Source organism: Ursus arctos, unplaced genomic scaffold (assembly GCF_023065955.2).
Source record: "Ursus arctos isolate Adak ecotype North America unplaced genomic scaffold, UrsArc2.0 scaffold_10, whole genome shotgun sequence".
Classification (NCBI taxonomy): Eukaryota; Metazoa; Chordata; class Mammalia; order Carnivora; family Ursidae; genus Ursus; species Ursus arctos.
This window is the reverse complement of record NW_026622764.1, coordinates 77,027,516-77,048,689: the sequence shown is the minus strand read 5'-3', so window position 1 is coordinate 77,048,689 and position 21,174 is coordinate 77,027,516. Positions and strand designations below refer to the sequence as shown.

Genomic DNA, 21,174 nt, shown 5'->3' with positions numbered 1-21,174 from the left:
TCAAATTGGCAAGTGTTTGGTGTTTTGCTGAATAAGGGCTGACAGTACTCAGTGGAAGTTGGAGTGTGAGAAGGACCGGGCTCAGCATTACCCCTGTTCATAGGTTTATAAACAAACAGTGACTCAGATACGATAGCAGGGTGTGCAGTACAGAAAATTCTGCCACCTTCCAGCCACACCAGTGCAGAGAAAGAGCCTTCCCTGTCAGTGTAACAATCCGTGTGGGTGACAAATAGGGCACACGTCCGAAACCAGCACATGCACTTACACAGGAAGTAAAACCCAGATACCTTTATTTACACTTTAGAAAGCAAACAGGCTACCCACAGAGAATGGTTAGGAAACTCAAAGAGTTTTATTCTGTACTGTTAAAAAAAATGTAGGTCATTGATTCATCTGTATAAATAATTTTTCTGGCAAGAGCAGTTAACTTTTAACCTTCCATTCAAAAAACTTCACAACTTCAAGTACTTGAAATGCACTTAAATTTCCCCTGCCTTTATTTTTTATAGTACATTCACATAGCAATTAGCTCACTCATGAGGTCCGAGAATTTCTTTAAAGGAAAGTTCAAATCTTTAGTAGTATGTAATGGGACAAATTAGCATTCTCTTGGTCAGTATTCATTTTAATAGTACTATTTTTCTTTCATTTCTCCTGAAAGAAAGTGGGGGAAAATACGCATGCCTGTACAATTCAGATCAAAGCACAAAATATCATTTAAAAAATAAATACCTAAGGCATACCTGCTACACTTTTATTTCAATTTCCTCAGCTGTTTAAAAATTATCTCAAGTGTCGCTGCATTTCTACCCGCTTTCTTACCAGCAAGCTCTGTGGCTCTCGCCTGCGCTGAACGACTGCCTCTGGAAGGTAGCTGCTCATTGTCACTTGTCACGAAGCGCACAGTCTGAGATCCTGGGCTTCGCAGGCAATTTCAGAAACTCAAATGACACTATATGGACTTGCTCTAAATCTTTTTTTAGTGCAGTTTGGCAAATATCCCAAATGAAATTCAACTCTAAGTTAAAAGTATCAAACAGAGATAGTGCTAAGTTCGTCTATGACTTTCTGGGCTGCCCAGAGGCTCTGGAGAGCGTAGGAATGGAAAACCTAATTGCTCCGAACTGAAGTGACTGCAGACACCTGCTGCTTTACCACAACAGAACAGATACCCACAGAGACAGCAGGAGCCCAAGGCTGGGCAGCAACACCTGCGAAGGTGGCCCAGGTTACTGGACTCTTGGGTTGTTGTGAATACCTTTAAAGGTCAACAAGCCCCTGCACCCACTTTGCCCCTACCTCCCCATCTCAGCAAGCGTTGACGTTCTCCCCACTCTACCTCACAGTGTTAAGAACAGCAAGCATGGACACACAGAAACCTGCTCTCTTCCGCTGGATCTTCCCCTCCTCCACTCCAGTGCGCTCTCACTTTCTCTAGCAGCAGACTGGAGCCGCACTTTGGTTTTGGTTGCTAGAAAAGAGATTATTATAAAGCTGTCTGGAGAGACCACAGCTAGATGGCCAAGTCAGTCGGTCTGGCCCGACCACCGCTGGCCTTACTGGCCTTGCTCAATCGTCCAGGGTCTGCGGGGAGCAAAGGAGGCGCGTGCATCTCCACCGCAGTGGTCACTGCCTCCTCCCTGTCATTGGGAGTCACTTCCAATTTGCTCTCTGCCAAGCTGCTGCCATTCCCGTTCCCCAACAGGCCAGGCGCGCTGCTTCCCGGGCCACCCTCCTGAGGGAGCTGCTGGGTGCTGCCTGGAGGGCTCAGGGATGCAGAAGTGGATGCTGGAGGGGAGGCCTTCCTGGCAGAAGTCTGCTGCTCGGCCTCCTGGTTGGCCCAGTTCTGTTCTGTCATTAGCAGGTGGTGGTTGCCATTGTAGAATTTGGCAGGGTGGTCCTTCCCGGGTGCCTCGGACAGGGCTGCCATGCTGAAGTCTGTTGCTGGTGGAGGGGCCCCAGGGTAGCCTGTGGCTGTGGCCTGTCCCAGGGAAGAGGCAGAGTGAGTGTAGTAAGGCGGGAATCCGATGGTAACAGTGGGCGGGGCAGAGCGGGAGGGGAGGAGGAGTGGGCTCACACCCCCAGGTTTTGTGGCCCCCACCCTGGATTCAGGGGAGTCTGAGCGATAGTGGTTGGTCATTCCTTGTTTAAGCTTCTTCCAGCCCAGGTGGTAGATCTCCAGCATGTTGAGTAAGAGGGACACGCAGGCCACTGCCAGCATGAAGATGATGAATATGGTCTTCTCCGTGGGCCTGGAGATGAAGCAGTCCACCGTGTTGGGGCAGGGCCACCGGTCACAGCGGTACAGCGGCTTCAGCTCAAAGCCGTACAGGAAGTACTGCCCGGCGATGAAGCCCACTTCAAACAGCGTCTTGAAGATGATGTTGAAGACGTAGGTCCGGAGCAGGGCCCCGGCGATTCGAATCTTGCCCCGGTCATCCCGTACCGGCGGCCTGTCCTTCTGCCCACAGCGCGCAGCCGGCCCGTGGTGCGGGCTGTCGCCCTTCAGCAGCTCTTCCTCCCGCTCTTTCTTCTTCTCTTCCATGCGCACGATGTGCAGCACATGGCCCAGGTAGATGAGGGTGGGCGTGGACACGAAGATGATCTGCAGCACCCAGAAGCGGATGTGCGAGATGGGGAAGGCTTTGTCGTAGCAGACGTTCTCGCAGCCGGGCTGCTGCGTGTTACACGTGAAGTCCGACTGCTCGTCTCCCCACACCTCCTCGGCTGCGGCGCCCAGCACCAGGATCCTGAAGATGAACAGGACCGTCAGCCAAACCTTGCCAATGACCGTGGAGTGCTCCTGTGCGTTTTCTAATAGTCTCCCCAGAAAGCTCCAGTCGCCCATTGCTTCAGATTGCTAACCTGCAAGGGAACATTGCTGGTTAATAGGAAGCCTGCGGCGGGCGAGCTGCAAGTCCAAACACCCCAGGGGCAGGCCTTGGCGGGTGGTGCCGGCACATGTTTCCCGGGGGGAGCTGTAGTCCTATTTCCAAAGGAGGGAGGTGCTGCAGAGCTCTCTACAGCTCGAGCGTGCGTGTGCAGGGGCGCGTGCGTGCCTGCGTGTGTGTGCCTGTGTGTGTGTGTGCGCGTGTCTCCACCATCGCGCTGAGCAGGGTTAGATAAACGTCCGCAGCGCCGGCATAACACGGAGCTCGTTACACTACCCAAGTGTCGGCATCAAGTAGATGCCCACGGGGGACTTAAGCCCTCTCACTTCAGAGATGAGGAAACTGGAGCTCCACAGAGAAATGACTTGCATGAGGAGAATGGAACTCTCCCCTGGCTTCCAACTCCCCATCCTGCTCTCTTCCAGAGCACAGTCTCCAAGGGAGCTCTGGTGCTGCCAGGTACACAGCTTGGGTCCATTCCTAACCTCGACCTTTCTGTACATGTGAGATTACGGCAACTTTCTTCCATGCCACCTTCATAACTTCTGCCACATATTAACCTACTACCTCTTCTATTATTTACTTTCTTTTTCCACTTTACAAATGTTCCATAAATGGTTAACTCATTGCACATTCCCAGGCAGCAGCCTGTGTCTACATCTGTAAGATGGGACGATGGTCATTTGGTCATGTGTGGTGAGCTGCTTCCTAGATGGAGGGAGGCCCATAGGCCTCCTCTGTGAAGGTAGCAGTGTTCTTCACACACAGGGGACCAAGACTGCAGGGCGTCCTCCTTGTCACTACTGCTCAAACAGGTCAGATGCTTCCGACTAGAACCAAAAGAGCTCTGTTCTTCTGTCATTCTCCGCATAAGGAAAGTTGCCTAAGCTATAAGTGTATGTATGAGTTCTAGCAGCCTTAAAGAACACTCTTCTCATTTTGAATTTTAGAATGTTTAAAAATATTAACTTTTATGAATTGGTTCAAAGGCAAATAAAACAAAACTCGACTCACTATGATCTAAAGAAATAGACAAATGTTAACCCTCTCCTAGAATAAATTTTCAAGCCTTTGTTTTGGTCATTTGAGGTCTTTAGAAAACTATTACATTCACATATCTTACCAGCTTCCTTGTCCCATATTGTGACTGGCATCTGTTCTATTTGGCATGTCCTTAGCAGATTAAATATTTTTATTTCACTGAACATGGAACAACCCAATCTTCCACGAAGGACGTCAGGTGCTACATTCTAAGTTGCACCCTGCTTTTCCTCAACCCCAGACCATCACAGTGTCCGTAGCCCTAGCCCCTCCCTTCCATCTGCTGGAGATTTTCCTCTGGGGCACAGGACAGAAGCCTTGCACAGTGTGGACCACCCATCAGTCCCTGATCCAACACTCTGGTGATATCAAACTTCCTGTGGTCCCTGGGACTCTGCCCTTACGCCTTTGCACGTGCTAGTTCTTCAACTTAAAACTTGGCCCCAATCCAGGGACTGGCCTATTGACCTATCACTTACCTCCACTCTCCCTTCAAGAGTGGCCAACTCAGGCTAGCACAGGGGCCCTGTGTTTTCTCTTCCCCCTTATCATGGCCCTGTCTTAATGGCTGTTGCTCCCTTTACATTCCAGGAGGTTCTTTCCATCTTCCTACATCTCCTACCATCCTCTCTTCTTGCTGTCCCTAGACAAGCACAGCCTTCTGAGTTTCTATAGAAAACCACCTTTAACCACCTTGACTGTTTGTGGACTTTCTCCTTTATTCTAGTTTTGAGGTTGGGGTTTGCATGTGTACCCTTCCTTCCTTGATGTCTGCAGGCAGAACAGTTGGGCAATGTGCATTTCCGGAAGTCTCTAAGACAAGATCAGTGTGGCGGAATTTAATACTTCTTTCTGTTACCTTCCCAGCCTTGTTGAGCACAGCATAATGTGCTAAAAAGGAGTCAATGCAATGTGCCTGGTAGGTTCTCCCCACAAGGCTGGTGGCACATAACACCATGAGGGAGGGTCTGCTTGTCACAGAGCCTGAAAGTGCTGCTGGCATTTCCCTGCAGGGCCAGGGAGGCAAAATGCTCCACAATGATAGGGGTGTCCCCCACAGTAAAGAACTGGCCTGCCTCAAATGCCCATTCTGCACCTGTTGAGAAACATGGGGCTAGGTAAGAATCTATTCAACTAGTAAATCAGACGAGGAGGGTAGGGTAGCTGCCTGTGGCATCTTGTTACTCTTTGCTGGCTCAGCCTCTTCAGAGTCCTTTAGGTCCAGGTGCTGCAAAACACTTTTAGATAGGTACACTTAAAATTACACCATGACCTCTGATTGCAACCTACAGAATCATGATGTGTCACCATCCACATACTAGCCGATACTCTGGCAGTTGCCAAGGCTCAGTAAGTACTAAAGATGGGACGACTAAGAGTGTGTCCTAAATGGGGGTGCCAATGGCTCTGTGTGGTGGCACACACTGGCAAGACCTTTCTGGAAAGGACTTTAGTAATATGTATGAAGAGATGTAAAAACCATGATACCTCTAACCTGTAATTCTACTCCTGGGACAGCATACCAAGGAAATAATCACAGTTTTTGACGAATGGATGAACATGGGTATTTACTGTGAATTACTTATAAGAAGGAATAACTGGAAACAGAAGTGTCCACTAAAGGACAAGTAGTTAAATACATAATAGTGCCCAAGGCTGACATCAGGATCTGGCTTAACCCAGATCCTTCTCCCAGTCTTCCACTACCTTGCTTGCCTCTAATGTGACTGGAAAGGGAAATTCTTGCTTTCCTGCCTCCTTCTGTTGTATCCAGTGAGGTGTAAGAAGTTGGCTGGGGAACTTCTGGGAAGGCTTTTGGTTTCCTAATAAAAGGGCAGATGCTACCTTTGCTGTCCCTTCCGAACCCTACTTCTCATGGTGAGTACAGATGTGATGCCTGGAGCTGGGCAGTCACTTTGCAAGCATGTGTCAATAAGTGTGAGGGAATGGTCAAGAAAGTCCAAGGCACCTGCTGTGACATTGTGGGCCTGCTGGATCAACCCCAACAGCAAACTCCAGACTTACATGAAGGAAAAAACTCTATTTGTTCAAGTGAGGTTTTCTATGGCCTACAGACAAATAATTCCTAAGTGATACGCTCCCTTTAATTCTTTACAGAATAAGGCTAGGCATAAATGAAAAGCTATGGTTCATTCACAACTATTGATACAAGGTTTTCACTAGATATAATTTTTAAGATCATCAATGACATGAAGAGATATTCATGCCATAATGATAAATGACAAAAGCCTAATACAAAACTCTAGTCTGACACCGGATACTTTACACACATTCATATATGCAAAAGGAAGAGCAAGAATGATATCGAAATGTTAACCATAGTGTTTCTAGAACTGGGTGATTTTTATATTCTTTTCACATTTCTTTGCATTTTCTGTAACAACATCACATTCATCATCATAAAGGATTAATGGCCATGACTTGCGTGTTTCAAAGTTCTAGTTTTTTAAAAGTCTGATTTATTTCTCATTGTTCTTTCATTATGGTTTCTACTCCTTAGATCTCTTTAATCATGTCCCTGATAAGTACAAAAAACCCAAATATAATACACGTGACATCGTTAGCCCAATGTGAGAGGAGAATGATGCTGGGGTCTCCCGAGATGACATCGTTAGCCCAATGTGAGAGGAGAATGATGCTGGGGTCTCCCGAGATGCAACATGACTCCTGACAATGGTTATCATTGATGACACAGAGCGAAAAGTGGATTCCTCTGCCATGGCAGTCTGCCAAGTTCTCCCAACGCAAGGGCCAGGCTATTTGTATCCCGTCACTCACTGCTGAGTCTTACTACTGCTACACTCCACAGTTTGGGTTTCTACTTTCCCTTTCAAAGTTATACCGTTTCCCCTTGGCCTTCAGGATATGTTGAGTGTCCCTTCAGATCCATCATTGGCTATTTATTCAGTGACAGTCTTGTGCTCAGCTCTGGGCCACACGTTCTGTTGAATACAGTGGAAGTAAAAACATGGTCTCTATCCTGAAATCTATCTGTGGAGATGGGAAAATTCAGGAAAACGGGGAGCTACGTGGGTGCACAGGGATTCCAGAAAAAAAGGAATTAATATCAGAACATGTAGCCAGGGAAAGCCAGCCAGGAAAGGGTGGCATTTGAGCTGGGTTTGGGAGAGGTGGCTTTGGACAGCGGAAGAGGAGCAGGAGTGCATTTCAAGGCCAGAAAGGCATTCCCAAGGCAGTGTGACCTGGCGTGGCTGCAACAGGGGCCTTGTGAGTTTAAATGGCTACTTCTGCCCAGAAGAGCTAGACGGGCTGCACTCTGAACATAATAGGCGCTCAGCAAACACTGGTGAGACAAATGAATGAAAGGACATCGAGGGCCACTGAACCACTTGGAGAGCAGGGAGATATACTGAAAGTGCTGTTCAGAAAAGAAGGGGCCCCTCTAACAGGGACTCAGGAAGAGTGGTAATCTCTGAGTGAGTGCTGAAGGCCTGGGCTGGATGACAGCAGGGGCAAATGGAAAAAGGAAGGATAGAAAGGAGACACAGTCTGGAGACAAAAATAAAGCAGAATGTAGAGTCTGCCTGGTCAGAGAATGAAAGAGAGAGGCATGAATTAAAGACGAACCTCATATTTCTGAGTCTGAGTGGGAAAATCAGGGGGCCATTTGAGGAGAAAAACTTGGGAGAGGCGTGCTAATTTGGGATTGGAAGAAAAGATGAAAGCTCTGGCTTTGTGACTGTCCGAATCAAAAGTGGTGGTGGGAGATATGAGTGAAACTGTCCAGGAGGAAGCTGGAGACACAGAATTAGAAAATGTTGGGCAGAGGGTCCCCAGTGTAGCCCCACCTCTCCAGAGTGAAGATGATGGAGCAAAGCACAAAGGACAGACTTCATGGAAAATCCAGCCAAACAGATGAAGAGCAGTGCGGGAAAGGACTCCCTGCCCCCAGTGTGTGCGGTCAGTGCTTCGACGAAGGATGGCAGGACTGACCAAGGGGGTAAGAGCCTAAGACTAAGCAATGACAGACAGCAGCAACCCCTCAATAGTGTGGAGGGAAGGGACCATCCTCAGTGGGGTCCTGATGAGCTCTGCCAGACAGGTTCACGTTGTTTGGGCTGTATTTATTTCGTTATCAAAATAATATCAAATAATATCAAAAGAGAGGATCCTTTCTTCTTTATAGAATTGACCCCAACATTTAGCTTTGCTGGAGCTACTAAGATTGAATTTTTACGTTGTACTTTGGGATGCCCGAGAAGCAGTAGAACCTACCTCATCTGCTGGGAATACTGTTCACATCAGAAGGCACATTCTCTGAGAGCAGTCAACAAGACTGGAGAACTAGGGCGACACAGAAGTGAGGAAGCCAAAGAAGGACTTTGAAGAAGGAGGTGACTAAGTGTCAGCATTCTCCAACATGTTCAAGACAGATGGACATAAAGAAAATGCCCTTTGATCTCACAACAAGGAAGCCACTGATGGTCTTTAAATGCCCAGTCCAGTGGGAGCACTGGGACAGAAACAAAATTCCAGGCCAGTGGTTAAAGAGGCAGAATGTGGGAGAGTAATGGAGACATGGTATGGAGAGCATTTGTTCAATAAGTCTAGATCTTAAAGGAAGGAGAGACACAAAATGGGTAAAAAGTGGGGGAATGAGGTGCAAGGGAGGCGTCTCCCAGATAGGAAGGGCTGTGGATGTTTGGTGTCAGAGACGTGGAGTCATGGGGACAGGAGGATGGAGGGACAGTCAGCCTGCCCAGCACCAGGTTGGGGCAAAAGGGCGGGAGAGAGGCTGAGAGTGCAGGTGTGGGGTGAGCGCTCTCCAAAGTGGTGACAAGACTCTTCTCAGCGAGGTCAAGCAGGAGGTCGTCTTCTCAGGCGAGGGCAGAGTTTGAGCTCCTGAGAAGAAAAAAGGTTTGATAACCAGGAACAGGGAGGATGAAAAAGGGACTGGGCTCCCTAAGTTCCTTGCCTAGCCAAGACCTCACATCTATGTACAAGTTGTGGCCACTCAGTGAGGACGGAGTGAAAGTTACTACGTGTGAGGCGCTCAGTGCTGAGCAAAGCAGAGAAGTGCTGCCTGGTGCAACATACACTCCAGAGGGAAAGACAGTGGACAGAAGAGAAGTAAGAGATGTCAGGTGCTGAGTGCTGTGGTCAGACAGGCACTGGGGGGCAGCGCAGAGGGAAGTACAGGGGGTGCTGAGGACCGGTGGGCCTCCCTGAGAGGGTGACATCCGAGTGAAGAGCTGGGCCTCAGATATGAAGGACAACATTCCAGGCAGAGCAAGGCTTCCGGCAGGGAGCAGACCTGGTGTGCTCGGGATGGCGAGGACAGTATGGAGGAAGCAAAGCCAGCCAGGAGCAGACAGGCAGACGAGCAGGTCAAAGAGGAAGTGGGGAGATGCGCAGATCATAGCAGACAGAAATGAGAACTCTGGCTTATACTCCAAGTGAGATGAGAATGTACTGGAGGATTGGAACAGAAGAGTGACATAATCTGACTTACATCTTCACAGATCCCCTCTGGTTGTTGTGTCGAGAACAGGTGTGGGGTGGAGGGGACAGTGAGTAAGGGTGAAAGCAGAGGGTCCAGTGAGGAGGCCGTGCTATAATCCAGAGAAGTGACAGTGGTGACAAATGGCCGAGTCTGTACAGATTCTGAAGGTAGGTCCAGCATGATGGGCTGACAGGTCAAGGGTTGGGTTAGCATTGAGGAGAGGCCAAGGTTTCTGCCCTGAACAGGAGGAAGGGAACTGCCATTTACCAAGATGAGGAAACCAGAGGAGGTACAGGTTTGGAAAAGGAATGGGAATCATGAGTTCTATTTTGAAAATGTTAAGTTTGAGACACCTACTAGACATGCAACTGTCAAGGCTAGAGAGAAACATTTGGGAGTCATCATCAAACCCTGAGACTGGACTGAGATTATCTAAGGGCAGGGGAGAAGGACAAGGAATCTGACAACCAAGCCCTGCGGTACTCTAGCATCTGCAGGTTGAGTACAGAAGAGAAACTTCCCCAAAGAGCGGCTTATTAGGGAAATGCAACTTTTAGTTAAGACTCTGGGATGGAATAACACCCAAAATGTATCATTTGTATTCTACTTGATTCTCTTTTATACCAATATTTTGACACTGAAAACAGTTACTTGGTTTATAAATTAGAGGTAATATAACATGGAGCATGACTAGGCAAATTAATTCTGTGTTAACTGTTTGTGATTGCCTGGAACGTTGTTGAGTAGGATTTTGAGAGTCACCTTTAGGCTTAGCCAGAAAGAGTTCTATGTTCCATTAGTAATGTCTAGGGTTTGGTATGAGGCAGTGGTGGCCCAAAGGCTAATTTTTGCCATCTCTGACTTGGCACAAATTTGAAAGAACGTGGTAGGCTGAGCTAGTCACAAATATGATACAATGAAAAATGGCTTATCTAGTTATCTTTACAGCAGGTGGAAAGACTGTTTTCCATTAGCTTCTTTTACACCTTACCTGCCTATTTCAAGCGTTCACATTTAAGGTAATAATTTCCAGATGCCCTGGGACCTAGCCCATGGCATTATGTACTTACCACACTTTTCCCGTAATTCTGGTCTGACTCTTTAAAAAGGAAACAGAATTCAAAATAAATTCACCGAAATAACAAAAGACTCTTTCTACTTTTACTCTCTAGCATCAACTCCAACATTTAGCTTTGTCTGAGCTTCTAAGACTAAAGAGAGAGATGGGAACTAAGCTTTTAAAAGCTGGAGAAATTCAACCACATCGACAAGCATAAAAGAGGAAAAAATTGAACCTTTGAAGTTTCAGATTAAATAACATGTGACACTGTTTTCCATCTCCAGAAGACAACGATTGATCACACCAACCAGCAGGACACCTAATGGCAACAGTTCTAGATATATTTGATATCTGGTAGGACAAGTCTCCCAGCTTTGTTCTTCATATTTGTCTAGGCATTTTTTTGCCCTTTATTTTTCCATATGAAAGTTAGGCAGAGCTTGTCAAGTTCCACAAAAACTGAAGACTCGATTTTGATTGGAATTGCATGAAATTTATAGATGAATCTAGTCTAGTTTACCCACCAATAAGCACAACTGATCCATTGATGCTGACCTTCTTCATGCCTTTCAGTAGTGTTTTAGGTTAATGTTCCTACAGGATTTACACATTTTTTGTTAGATATATTCCTAATTCATACTCGTTCTAATTTTTTTGTTCCAAATAGGTTTTTTTTTCATTATAACTTTTGATTGGTTATTATTGGTACTTAGGAACATTGTTTCTATATATTGATCTTGTATCCAGCAACCTGTTAGAAAGCCTTACTAGTTCAAACAGTTAGGACATTCCTTTGAATTTTCTATGTAACACATAATCATATCATCTGCTATTATGGACAGATTTGTTTCTTCCTCCCCTAGTACTAATTTCTGTTATTTCTTTTTCTTGTCTTCTTGCACTGGCCAGAACTTCTAGCACAATGTGGAGATGGTGATATCTTTTCTCATTTTTGTCTTTAACATGAATGCTTCTCAAGTTTTATCATTGAGCATGATGTTTCAACTTTTATCAGACTAAGGAAGTTTTCTTCCAATCTTTGTTAACAGTTTGTTGGTTTTTGTTTTCTAAGTCATGAATGAGTATTGGATTTAGTAAAATAATTTTTTCCTGCTATTGTGATTTTTAGATGGTGACGCACCCTATTGGTCATGATTTTATTTTAATATGCTATCACATTCAATTTGCCACTACTTTATTTTGGATTGTTTGTTCATATCTAAGATTGGTCTCAGTTTTTTGTACTACCATTGGATTCTGGTAAGAAAGCTATTTTAGCCTGAAAAATTAAAAATTCTCTGAATAAGTTTATATAAGAATTTCCTATAAAGGAGTTTGGGATTAATGTCTTTTTGAGGGGGCCAGGGGAAGTATAGATTATAAATTTAATTTCATTCACTGTTATCTGCATAAGTTGGGCTGCTATTTCTTAAGTGAATTTTGATAGTTCATATCTTTTAGAAAATTTTCCATTTCATCTAAGTTTCAAATTTATTGGCAAAAAATTATTCATGGTATTTTCTTATGATTTTTAAACTCTGGTATTTGTACTTAGATTCCTTTGTTTCGTTCCAAGTATTGTTTATTTGAGGCTTTTAAAATATTAGACTTACATGAGGAAATAAGGGACTCCAAAAGGGGAATAACTAGAGCAAGATCTTAAGTTATAAATTATATAGCACTTCCTTTTTTTTCAGATGAAACTATAAAGCTTTTATTTATTTTTTAAAAGATCGTTGTCAAAATAAGTCCAGTTTTATTTTTTAATTTTATTTATTTATTTATTTGTGTGTTTATTTTTATTGTGTTCAGTTAGTCACTGTATAGTACTTTCTATAAGCCAGGCACAATTCTAGTAGCTTTAACCGAAACAAGTTACTGAATGCCCACAAAAATTCAGTGAGGTAGTTACTTCATGTCTCCCCTGCTATCTGAAAGTAGAACATTCCTATTAAACCTTTCCTAAGCCTAAATGGGATAAAGTAAAGAAGCAATTACCATTATTTTTATATGGAAACATTTTTGAGCAGTCCCTGACCCCAGAAATAACCTCTCTTAGACTTTTCTGATACCTTAGGACATATCTTGCTAATAAATGCATAAAAATAAATTGAGAAGGAGCCGAGATGCCCTTCGGCGGATGACTGGATTAAGGAAGATGTGGTCCATCAGAAAGAACGATTACCCGGCATTTGCAGCAACGTGGACGGGACTGGAGGAGATTGTGCTGGGTAAGGTGGGTCAAGCAGAGAGGGACAATTGTCATGTGGTTTCACTCATTTATGGAACATGGGAGATAGCAGGAGGATCAGTGGGAGAAGAAAGGGAAGAATGAAGGGGGGGGTAAACAGAAGGGGGAATGAACCATGAGAGACTATGGACTCTGGGAAACAAACTGAGGGTTTCAGAGGGGAGGGAGGTGGGGGTTTGGGATAGGCCGGTGATGGGTATTAAGGTGGGCACGTATTGCATGGAGCACTGGGTGTTATATGCAAACAATGAATCGTAGAACATTACATCAAAAACTAATGATGTACTGTATGGTGACTAACATAACATAATAAAAAAATTGAGATAAAGCAAAAATAAATAAATAAAATAAAAATAAAATATTAGTCTTAAAAAATATTGGTCTTGTTAGTTTCTCTTTTCCTAAAGAACCAATTTTGATATGCTTGAAAAAGAATGAGAGTTTATTTTTTCCAATGTCTTATCACATATGCTATATTTATAGCATACAGAATAAATCTATAAAAAATCCCTATGGATCTTTTATTTTTTAATTTTTTTTAGGATTTTATTTATTTATTAGAGAAAGAGAGAGATAGCAAGAGAGGGCACGAGCCAGAGGAAGGGGCAGAGGTAAAGGGAGAAGCAGGCTCCCCGCTGAGCAAGGAGCCTGATGCAGGACTCCAACACAGGACCCTGGGATCATGACTTGAACCGAAGGCAGACATTCAACCGACTGAGCCACCCAGGTGCCTCCCCCATGGGTCTTTTAAATAGATAATGTGATTTTAGTATTTGCTAGTATTATTGTAAAATATACATATATAATTTAAGGGTATTCTTTATCTTAGTGTAAAATTGTTTATTATTGTATAGTTCCAGGGAATTCCTTATTTTAAATGGAAAAGTACATAGTTTCTATTACTTTTCAGTAATCTCGTGCTCTGTATGAGAGTGATGTCTTGCATACAGACTAAATGATTAAATGAAATTATAAAAGACAAATTTTCTAAATTCTTTATCAATAATTTTACAGCACTGCTAGAATTATATATTTTTGTCAGAGAACAAATCTCCAGAAACATGAAATTGTTTTAAATTATACTATTTTTTTAGATTTTATTTTTCAAATAATCTCTACACCCAACATGGGTCCCAAACTTAACAACCCCAAGATCAAGAGTTGCACACTCCACCAACTGCGCCAGCCAGATGTACCTTAAATTATACTTTTATTCTACTTATTTTATTTACTAAATAAGAATGGATGGGGCGCCTGGGTGGCTCAGTCGTTAAGCGTCTGCCTTCGGCTCAGGTCATGATCCCAGGGTCCTGGGATCGAGACCCGCATTGGCTCCCTGTTCAGCAGGTGCCTGCTTCTCCCTCTCCCCTGCCTGTTGCTCCCCCTGCTTGTGCTCTCTCTCTCTCTGTCAAATAAATAAAATCTTTAAATAAATAAATAAATAAATAAATAAATATGGATATAAAACACCTGCTATTCATGTGTTATTATTATCCCTCTATTTTCTCTTTTATGTAGGAATTTTAATTGTTCTTTGGGGGGTTGGATTTTAAATTGTTTATAAATACCTGAAAAGTCATATGCTTTTTAAGTCTTTACTTGGCTAAGGTAAATATGGTTAATACTTTTCATCCTTAGTCAAAGGAAACAACTCAGTTTTTCTTTTGTTTTTGACATTCTGTAACTGAAAAGCTGAGTTAGAGCTAATTTTAAATTGGAAGCAACCTAAACAACTGTATTAGTTTGAAAACAAATGTCTTCAATTTTTATATTTAAGAATGACAAAATTAAAAATACACTTAACTTTTTATCCATGGTACTTCTTCTTGAAATACTTGAATAAAATAAGTATTCCTACCAAAAATCAGTATTGAGTTCCCATTTCCACAATTAGAGTTCTAATATTAAGCTAGAAAATTAACAGCTGGTTGGGCTTCAGTTCAATTGACAGGAAAATGTAAATAGTCTGGAGCATAATTAGAAACATGACTGTCTTCCAATACTATTCGTGCCATACTGGGCTTCCTTTTTAAACCCTCTGAATGTGTTCCCTGTTCCATTACCCTGTGCAGTCCTCCAGTTTCTCCTGCCAATTATTAAATGGCATTAAAAGTTTTTAAAATAACTTCGGTGAAAGACCTAAGAATACCGCTTGAAGTTTTCACTTATTTAAACGTTTTACTTACACACTTTAGTGTAATTTAGCAATGATTTTAATGTATTTCTGCATTAGTCCTCAAACTTTTAATAATTGAATAATGAAAAAAAATGCAGCTACCCTTGAAGTAAAATTCAATTTACCAATACTTCCTGAAGGGTGGCTTGGGGCAAGGGTAAATAACAATAAAGAAAATTATAGGGGTGCTTCAGCATTAGTGCTCTGAACAGGATCTCGTCCTGTCTAAAACACAGAACAGGCAGTCAGAAAAGTATACCAAGCACTGACTTCATACAGTCTGGGCAGTTAAAAAGTAATTTCCCTCCGCAAATCCAAATTACATCCTTCAGGAATCTTGCTCATCCATGGAGGAAATATGGAATCACATCATTTTAGAGCTCAAAGAACCTCAGAAGTGGTCTAGTTTACCCTTTTCACTTTACAGATGGGGATATGGGGGTATAGAGGCCCCAAGAGGGTACTGTGATTTGCAGAAGGCTGAACAGCCCACAGTGCTGAAGCCAGCATGAAAACTCCTGACTTTTTACTCTTGGTCCTGCGTACCTTCCCCTCCCGCGTGATTTCACGGGATCACGCATCAGGCCGATTGCTGAGATTACAACAGCTGCCTTTTTAGTTATATCGCTCTATCACACTTTAAAATGTATGTTTAGAACCATGGGTTAGAGTACATTTTAAGCTTTTGCTCTTTTTCTTCCAGTCCAAAGTGGCTAAAATTGTTAAATATTATTGACATGCTAAGAATAGTCCCGTTACTCCGTTATATAAATTGGCATTGTTATTGCAAAGCAAATTCAGACATTATCTTTACTCTTGTTTTAGTGAACAAAACCTCACAGCCTTATAATTATATTTTTTCTATTGATATTACTGACGCAAATTACATCTGTCAAAATGGTCTCTATTTTTGCAATAATAATTTCTATTGTATAAATATAATGTCTATAGTATAAATATAATTTCACTTTTCTTACTCAAACCCACTTCAATTAGTATACAACATAGAAATCTCTTCTATGTCCTAGAATAAAAGATTCATTGTAAAGCTAATACAAAATGGAGTTTTACGAATAAAATGAGCGTTAATTCACAGAGATAACCAGGTGGTCTGAATGAAAAAAATTACGTGATTTTTATTTAGTATCATTAGTTCATCAACAGTAAATTTAAAGCAAACCACCAAATCTTCAAATTAAAGAAAACTAAGAGTGCAGAAACTGTTCACATCAACCATTATGAAGTCATACTTTTGAAAACCAGAGATTTTAAAAAAGCAGTAGAGCACTAGCCTAGTTATCATGATGAAGAATTTCCCAACACCGTAAGAATGAAAATTAATATTAAACTTTGTCACTATTTTATTCCCTTTATGCATTATACTGAAATGGTAAAAACATACTCTTTTTACAGAAACATGTATGATGTTAATGATCACATGTATTGGACTTTTTTCCCTCTTCAATTTAGTAAACAGTTATCAAACACCTATCATGTGTGTGGCACTGTGCTACTAATTAAGAGATGGTCCTTACTCTCAGAAGTTTCATTCACACTCTATGGATGAGGCAAACTTGTAAAAAAACTAATCAAAATATGGTATGACAAGTGTTACATAGTACTGGTAAGGCCACAACACAGTGGAGCAGAAGAGAGAAGGACACTGTATGTTAATCATGAGTTTGGCTGTTTCTTTCTTTTTTTTTTTTAAAGATTTTATTTATTTATTTGACAGAGACAGCTAGCGAGAGAGGGAACACAAGCAGGGGGAGTGGGAGAGGAAGAAGCAGGCTCATAGCAGAGGAGCCTGATGTGGGGCTAGATCCCAGAACTCCGGGATCACGCCCTGAGCCGAAGGCAGACGCTTAACGACTGAGCCACCCAGGCGCCCCGAGTTTGGCTGTTTCTTAATACAGAGATCCTGGGAATCATGCTATCTGTACGGGGCGAAATATTTCTCAAAGGCCCTTTCACTGTCTAGAATGTTCTGGTATTCCAGTACAGTACAAAAACTATGTGTTTACTCCGTGTATTTATGCACGATACTGAGGTAAAATCCTAAAATTACATATATCCTATTTCTTGTGTGTTAGGTGCATGTTCAAGTAATGGTAACATCTGAAAGACTATTATGGTTTAAATTCTTTACATACATGAGGCTTTATAAAATGGCTGTGATACATACACATAATTATTTTTAAGGCTCAAATGTGCAGTGTAAAAGTTATTTTTGTTAAGAAATCAACACAACTTAAAATGTAAGTAACTTTCAAGGAAACTGTGTCAAAATTCTTTGTCTTATTTGCAAACAGTGACATTTGGTTACATTTCATTATCTTAAGATGGGTTTAAGCCTGTTAACATCAACTGGTTAACCTAAATAGCATTGTTTAGTTTGTTATAGTAGTAAAGGTTTTGTGAATTACTTTACACTACAGTAACACGTGCACTGCCCTTGTGAGATGCTTATCTCAACATGAATCAAACTGCTGAACCAGTGGAATATATGCCAGATTAGCCGTTGTTTACTTTGAACACACTGACCCTTGGAAAATAAGTCACCCCTTTTCCTCTTTAGTCTTTTAATGTTTGTTTTGCCATACATTTCACAGGACATTGATGGACTGAGAGTGAAGTGATGCACGTATCATAAGCCATCAATTTGAATTCTTGAGTTATATAAACCAAAGCATAATTCACATCTCAGCTGTTGGTACATGACCATGTTTAAGTGAAATATTTTGGCAGTATCTTAGTAAAGTCAAAACTGGAGAACTCCACTTGTCTAAAGCCCCAGTCACCGATATTCATGAACTGGGAGCTCTGCAAACTGGGGTGAATTCTGCTCACTAGAGTGTAGAGTAGACTGCCAGGCAGATACACCCGTGTCGCTGGAATGACTCTCAGAACAGACCCTGAAAGAAGGGATTACTGTAGAATGCTGAGAAGTGTTCCCACTCTTCTGTAAATTCTTTATACTCGAACACACCATAACCAGCGTATGGATCAAGAAATTAGATCGTGGTACTTATATCTAAAGGGTTTCTTAAAACAACTACAACAACAAAAACTTTCAAAAAGTTTCTTAAAAGAAGTAGGCGAGCCAGCATCGTTCCTAAAAGACACCGACGCAACTGTACAACATGTGGCCATGCTAAACGCCGGCAGACAGTTGAACTCCGTTCCTTGCGGCTGTGGTATTTGTTGAGAGTATTCAAGTATTTAAACAGTCCTTAAGATCCCTTGGATCTGAAGTTCTAGAGCCACTCTTGCTTCCCCACTCAAGGGGGTAAACACCGTCAAAAAACATTTTCAACCCAGCCTTCCGCCATCCACCAAGGAAAGCCATTAAGCAGATGAGAACTGGCGCTCTGCAGAGATCTCCAGGAGCAAAGACACATCACTTACTCCCCAAGTTCTCCAGAAAGTTTCCTGAGCCCCGCTCTCTAGCCCTACCGCTCCCACCACTTCCCAAGATACCCGAAAAGAATTCTAAGAGGCCGGGAGCCGAAAACGGGCAGCGGGGCTCGGGCTCCGGCTCGCTCTGCCCCGGCCCGCCCGAGCCCGTCTGGGGAGGTCGGAGGCGCCGGCGCCCGCCCGTCCTTCCGCCCCGGGGCTGCCCCCGGCCGCCGGCGCCTGGGCCTCCGGGACGCCCGGCCCTGAGCTTACCCCGCTCTGCCGCGGCGGCGACCCGGGTACGCTCCTTCTCGAGCAGGGCTCCCGGCCGCTCTGAAAAGGAGAAGTTCTCTTACACGTGCGGTGCAACTTAACGCGTGCGCCCCGCCTGAGGGCCCGGCCTCCTTGCCCCGGCGGCCATCCCCGCGGCCCCAGTGAGCCCAGCGCTCGGAGCCCCCAAGCCGCAGCCCGGGCAGCCGCGCCACGCCCCCGCCGCCTCCACCTCAGCCTGGGGGCCCCGCGGGGGCGGTGCCAGCGCGCAGCGCAGGGCCCCAGCTCCGCCGCCCTGCGGCGCCCCGCATTCTCACCCCCCCCACCCGCACCCGCCTCTCGTTCCCCATCCTGCACACCCACCTGCAGCCGCTTCCCACCTCGCACCCGCAGTCCCCATCACGTCTCGCCAAGCCTGCACCTGCACCTATACCGCGCATACCGTCACACCGCACCTGCACCCCTCACCCCGCACCGTATCGCATTGCCACTCGTAGCTGCACCCGTCACCCTCCAACCGTCCGGCTTTCCCACCCGCACCTGCATCCCGCGCCCCACCCACAAGAGCGCCCTCCTCGGGATGTGGAGCCTGGGGCTTTTTCCCGCAGCCGGGCTCCCGCAGGCCTCGCGTCTGTCTCCACTGAAAGCAGGAAGCCGGCGAGGGACCGCGGGCGAGGGCGAGAGAAGGGCGCACAGGTTCCGCCCTGCCAGCCCTAGGGGTGCCCCTCGCGCGCACTTGCTCCCGACCCGCGATCCAGCTCACGCCTGCCCTCGCAGGGCGGAGGGGCAGCTCTGGGGGCGCTCCTGAGCCGGGAGCCGCGTCTTGCTACCCCCCATCCCCGAGTTCCGTCGCCTGGGGACGCGATTCTAGACAGGGGCCACTGGGCAGGGGATTCCCACGTAACCTGGCCGAACAGGCCAAAGAAGAGCCGGGGCCGCAGCGTGGATGCTGTCGAGGGCCGCTCCCGGGGGGAGGCTGGAGCGAGTCCCGGGAAGAGAGCCGAGGAACTATAAATAGTGGCCGCGAGCCTGGTTCCCGTCAAACACACTTAATTTAGCCGGCGGTCACAGGGATTCTTTGTGTGTGTGTGTGTGTGCGTGTGTGTGTGTGTGTGTGTGTTTAAAAAACTTTTTCCGATGCACTTGAGACTTGGCCCTGCCCAAGGTGACAGGGAAAGTGTCCCTGCAGGTCACTCATTCTCACTGGTGCTAGTGACCAGATGCTAGGGCAAGGCCTAGCCTGCTTGCCCAGACTGGGGTGAAGGTTTTAATATCTTCTTTCCTCCCCAGAATTGGTATGCGCACACTTCAAAGGAAAGCCAGCCACAAAACGCCACTGAGCAAGGAAGGAATCTCGTCCCTGTCTGTTATGGTCTCAACTCAGTTTAGGTGGACTCTGCGTTCCCTCTGTGCCTCAGGATTTGCTGTTCCATCCTCAGGGTTTAGCATGGGGCCTGGCCTGGGCGAGATATTTAATAAATATTAGTTGACTGAATTTTGTTGACCATTCTAGAAGCTGAAAATGCCCCAGAATTCCCTTTATGAGTGATGGATTTCTTGCAAGAATGTGGCAAAATTAGTCTTTGATTCAGTTTTCAAATTTCCATGGAACAGCTTCCATTGGTCACCTTTATTAGAGTTTAGATCTGTTCTGATTAGCAATGTGCTTGTCCTAGGGAGTTTACTTATTCAGTTGTGATCTGAACCTAGGCTATCCCAGGGATGAAAAAACTAAGCTTCTGCAGGCACATCTAAAATATCTACTTCCTTGTAGAACTTGAAGGTGTCTGTATGTAGTAGGGGGTGGTCATGTAGACTTACTTGTTAGTTTTTTTTTAACGAGAAATACTGTTCTGTAAGGTTTTCAAATATTTTTATCTATTTTATTTATTCATTTTTAGAGAGACGGAGAAAGAGCATGTGAGTCGGGGGGGGGGGGGGCTAAAGGGAGAGGGAGAGAATCTCGAGCAGACTCCCTGGTGAGTGTGGAGCCCTATGCAGGGCTGGCTCCCACCACCAGAGACCATGTCCTGAGCCGAAACTGAGTCAGAAGCCTGAGGACTGAGACAACTCAGGCATCCCTTTATTTTTATTTTTAATTGACCTGTAGTATATACAATATTAATATTAGTTTCAGGTATATAACAGTGATGTGACAATTACATACAAAATGGTCATAGCAATAAATGTAATTACCATCTGTCACCATACAAACTTTTACAATATTATTGACTATAATACATTACGCTGTACTTTTCGTCCCTGTGACTGGTTTATTTTGTAACTGGAAGTTCATAAATGAAATAAACCAGTCACAAAAAAGACAAATACCGTATGATTTTACTTATGTCAGGTGCTTAGGGTAGTCAAAATCCTAGAGACAGAAGGTAGATTGGTGGTTGCCAGGGGCTGGGGGAAGAGAGAATGGGGAATTTGTGTTTAGTGGGAATAGCTTCAGTTTGAGAAGATGAAAAAGTTGTGCAGACAGATGGTGATGGTGTTTGCAGAACATTGTGAATGTACTTAATACCACAGAACTGTACAATTAAAAATGGTTAAAATGATAAATTTTATGTTATGTGTATTTTACAATAAAAACAT

General features: G+C 44.3%; 1 protein-coding gene across 1 annotated transcript; it reads right to left on the bottom strand.

Moving 5' to 3' along the window:
• Positions 1–333: 333 nt before the first annotated feature.
• On the bottom strand, positions 334–18,759 carry GJA3 (gap junction protein alpha 3). Its single transcript, XM_026492949.4, has 2 exons — positions 18,577–18,759; positions 334–2,868 (listed from the first exon to the last, which is right to left on the bottom strand). Exon 2 carries the CDS (start codon positions 2,849–2,851, stop codon positions 1,517–1,519), a length of 1,335 nt encoding a protein of 444 aa, XP_026348734.1. The 5' UTR covers positions 2,852–2,868; positions 18,577–18,759; the 3' UTR covers positions 334–1,516.
• Between the last annotated feature and the right edge of the window lie 2,415 nt (positions 18,760–21,174).